At 29.8% G+C, this 4,093-nt stretch overlaps 1 protein-coding gene across 1 annotated transcript; it reads left to right on the forward strand.

Annotated features, from left to right (window-relative positions):
• Positions 1 to 548: 548 nt before the first annotated feature.
• LOAG_06740 (peptidyl-prolyl cis-trans isomerase 3) lies at positions 549 to 2,480 on the forward strand. The gene is made up of 5 exons (XM_003142276.2): positions 549 to 648; positions 918 to 1,058; positions 1,334 to 1,411; positions 1,651 to 1,745; positions 2,269 to 2,480. Exons 1-5 carry the CDS (start codon positions 580 to 582, stop codon positions 2,399 to 2,401), a joined length of 516 nt encoding a protein of 171 aa, XP_003142324.1. The 5' UTR covers positions 549 to 579; the 3' UTR covers positions 2,402 to 2,480.
• Positions 2,481 to 4,093: the final 1,613 nt, after the last annotated feature.

Here is a 4,093-nt window from a genome sequence, read left to right on the forward strand (position 1 = left end):
AAAAAACTTCTCGCATATAATGCCCATTGTCACTAACACACACAATCAATGTTAATGTCTAACAATCTACCAATGTTACAGTTGTTTTAGGATTATATATGTTGCATAGTTATTTCATCATTGATCCCATTTAGTGATGACGTATTATAAGTCTTTTGAAATTTTTACAATTTAATTTATATAAATAGAATTTCTAATTCTTAAAATATACCTCAATTGATATAATTTAATGTTATATATTCTTATTCTTTAATATAATATAATAGTTTTATCTGAGAAAGATTAACTAACATAGTTGGTTGATAGGAATATTGGTTTAGGCACAATTATTGATTTCATTAATGTGTCATATATTCTCTTCACATTCGTTAACACTTCTCAATCTTTCTTTTCATTCATTCACATAATACATTTTTGCATCTTTCTTTACTTATATATCATTTGGAATGTTTGTTAATGTTAATCAATGATACTATGATACTACTATTCCTTCGTAACAAATGATAATATACGTTAAATTTAGCTTATTTTAGTTTCGTTTTTTTTTTTTTTAGAAAAGAATTCAGAAATTTTAGCATAATGGCACGACCTAAAGTATTCTTCGATATTACCATTGGTGGAAGTAATGCAGGACGAATTGTTATGGAGGTATGTTTTGTAATGAAAATTGATAACAGTACAATGTATAAATGTTATTGAAAAATCTAGAAGAATACGTTACGATAGTATTGTTATCAAAAAATTTTGATATAATCGAAAATGATGCATTAATTGCGAGCATTTTATCGCTTTTCTAATTAATACAATTTTTGATTGTTAGCAACTTGCAGAAATTATTGGAAAACAATTCTATTGGAAAATATAAAATTTTTCCATTTATTACAATATATTTAATAGTATTTTCCTTTTTTTTTCAGCTTTTTGCTGATATTGTACCGAAAACAGCTGAAAATTTCCGTTGTCTTTGTACCGGAGAAAGAGGCATAGGACGAGGTGGTAAAAAGTTGCACTATAAAGGATCGAAATTTCATCGTGTAATACCAAATTTCATGTTACAGGTTTGTTCATTCATTGAATTCTATCACGGAATATAAGTTCTGAATACGTGGAAAATATGAGTGATATATTTCGAAAAAAAAAAAGGCGTGACATGGATCGATCAGTCGGCTACCATTTTGAAATTGTTAAAACGTCTTTTTCCGTGAATAAATTTTCTATAAAATTTGTTATGGAAATTGTACTTTAAAGTACAAAATAAAAAAGCTTATCGATTTAAGCTTCATGTTGCATTTTCAAAATAAAAAAAAAAAAAGACATTCGCCTTCTTTTTTAGGGTGGTGATTTTACACGCGGGAATGGTACGGGAGGTGAATCAATTTATGGTGAAAAATTCCCTGACGAAAACTTCCAGGTATTATGTTTTTAATTGTTTTCCTTTAGCTTATGATATTTTAAGGACTGTAATTGCCATATCAGATGTCGTCTTGACGTCAAATGTGCTTAAATATATGACCGTATAACATTTCAAAATAGTCTCTGGGAAATTGAATAGAACTGGAAAGTTACTGGTGTAGTTATACAAAATCAAAAATCACTAAAACGCTGTGTAGTGTACGAGAAAGGTTTGGATGAAATTGTTGGGAATTTCAGGAGAAGCATACAGGTCCTGGTGTTTTATCAATGGCTAATGCTGGACCAAATACCAACGGCTCACAGTTTTTCATTTGTACTGCAAAAACAGAGTGGTAGGTGTTACTCTTTTTGAGGTCGAAAATTCGATAACTGAATAATCTTATATTTTATTCATATGTAAATATGTTGGCATATTGATATACTTTTTAGCAAGAAGGAAAGTTTTTTTTTTTCTTTTAAATGGTTTTCCTTGTGGGAGGTTTTTTTTCAAATAATCTTCCTTTTATTTTGACCGATTTTTAAAAGCGGAAGAGAAAGTTTCATCATTGTTTTAGCCGTTACGAAAATTATCTTTGAACCGCTGATGCGTTTTTGAGAGATGGTTATCTTTTCTCGCTAAAAGTTTCTCCGTCTTTTTCTTCTTTAAATAAAGATCTATTTAGAATTGTGGGTGGTGAATCATTCAAATGAATTTAGATAATTTAAAAAAATGCGCTCGCAATTCGAAAATCCTATGCGGTCATATCAAATATAAAGGGAAATCTGGCAACTTATGAAATTTAAGAATTAATTTTTCTAGATTTCAACCAAGTTGTTTGGATTTTAATCCAAACTAACTTATGTGTACATTTATAGGTTGGATGGAAAGCATGTAGTATTTGGCCGTGTAGTGGAAGGTATGAATATTGTGAAGGCAATCGAAGGTAAAGGATCTCAGAGTGGACGAACATCGGTTGATATAGTAATTTCAGATTGTGGACAGTTGTAATACACGTACTGGAAGAATTTTCGTGTTGTTGACCACATTGATGTTAATGATGCCATTGCGTTTATTTCATGCTGTAACATTTTATAAATTGTTTTAATTCAATAAAGATTTCAATTTAATGTTTACAAAATATCCTTAGGACCTTTACCCTGACAAATGTTGGACTCTTATCAAATAAATGAAATATTATTATTGCTCGGATACAAAAATTTAAGACTTTAATCTTTTTATGTATGAATAATTCTGATCCTTTATCATGGATCCAAATGTTCAGTTGAGCAAAATATCATCTAGCAATTGATCATTTTCCACTTTGATAAACCGCTCATTCCACCGTTAAAATATTTCCACTGTGATATTATATAATCGTAGATTACACGGGATAAACTAATCTTCCTTTCAGCAATTTACAGTGGTAATTACAGCAATGAGTTTGCCTAACTTTCGGCTCATACGACTGATTATTCTAATTCATCGGACTGATACAAATCGTTGATATGTTTATTTTTAACCTGTAACGAATAGGAAGAAAGTACATAACTTATGATCAGTTGAAAATATTTCGAAAATTTTTTGTGAAGAAATATATAAATTACTGATTAAATGATCAATTACAATAGGAGGAAAGGAAGTAATAGATTTTCTTGTGTAAATTTCGGATTAAAACTGCTAAGATATAAGATATTAGCACAATTAACATATACCCGTTATTATTAGCATATCATAAATGATGAAGATAAAAAGCATCATTGTTGAAGAATGCAAATATATTAATTAGGATAATATTAATATGTAAAAGGAAAACTATCCCAAACAATGTTAGTGATATCAAATTGTATACCATTCAATCAATTGATTGATAGGAGCAGTATTAGTTTATAAGCTTAGATTAGAAATTGATATCTAACTCAAATATGAAGGAAACAAAAATGTGCTTCACTGAATTGACCAATTCATTGGAGCATAATAATTAGCATTTCAACAATTTGCAATCCGAAGTCCATTGTCAAAAAGTTTTATATGCAGTATGAAGCGATAATCAAAGTTGATATATTCAATTTGTTGGTAATTTCGAATTAAAGAAGTTTATTATAAAGTATATTTTAGATGGCATATCTTGATTTGAAACATTATTCACTACAGAAATGCTCCATCGTTCTTCGTCCTCTTGCAACCTATTTACCACACATGAAAATTTATAATGTGTAAATCAGGTCGAACAAAGAAAAACTTTCTGAAATAAAATCGAAGTGTCATTCTTAGTTCCCAGTTACAGGAATCATTTTCAAATAATCAATTAGCAATCAATTTCAATTCCTATTTCATTTGTCCTTAACAAATTAGTGATCGGTGTTATTAATTTGATTTCATATTTCCAATATTTCGCTATTCGATTCAATTTAACGATTACATCCCTCGTTCGATTATATTTTGACGTCTTTTTAACTTAATAATTAAAAAAATTGACAATTAAAAATTGGAATTGCGGACGAGAGCCCTGTAATATAACGGATAATGCAACTAACTTCTAATCAGAAGACTGCATGTTCAACACCCATTAGGGTCGCATCTTTTCCAATTACACACCACGAGTTAGGGGATCATATTGCATTCAGCAGTAATATCCAGTGGTTCCCCAACCGCTGACCCGCCAGGTTGGTAACGCGGTGGGTAAAAAACAGGCAACGACTA

The sequence above is a fragment of the Loa loa genome (assembly GCF_000183805.2).
Source record: "Loa loa unplaced genomic scaffold supercont3.214, whole genome shotgun sequence".
In the NCBI taxonomy this organism is placed as follows: domain Eukaryota; kingdom Metazoa; phylum Nematoda; class Chromadorea; order Rhabditida; family Onchocercidae; genus Loa; species Loa loa.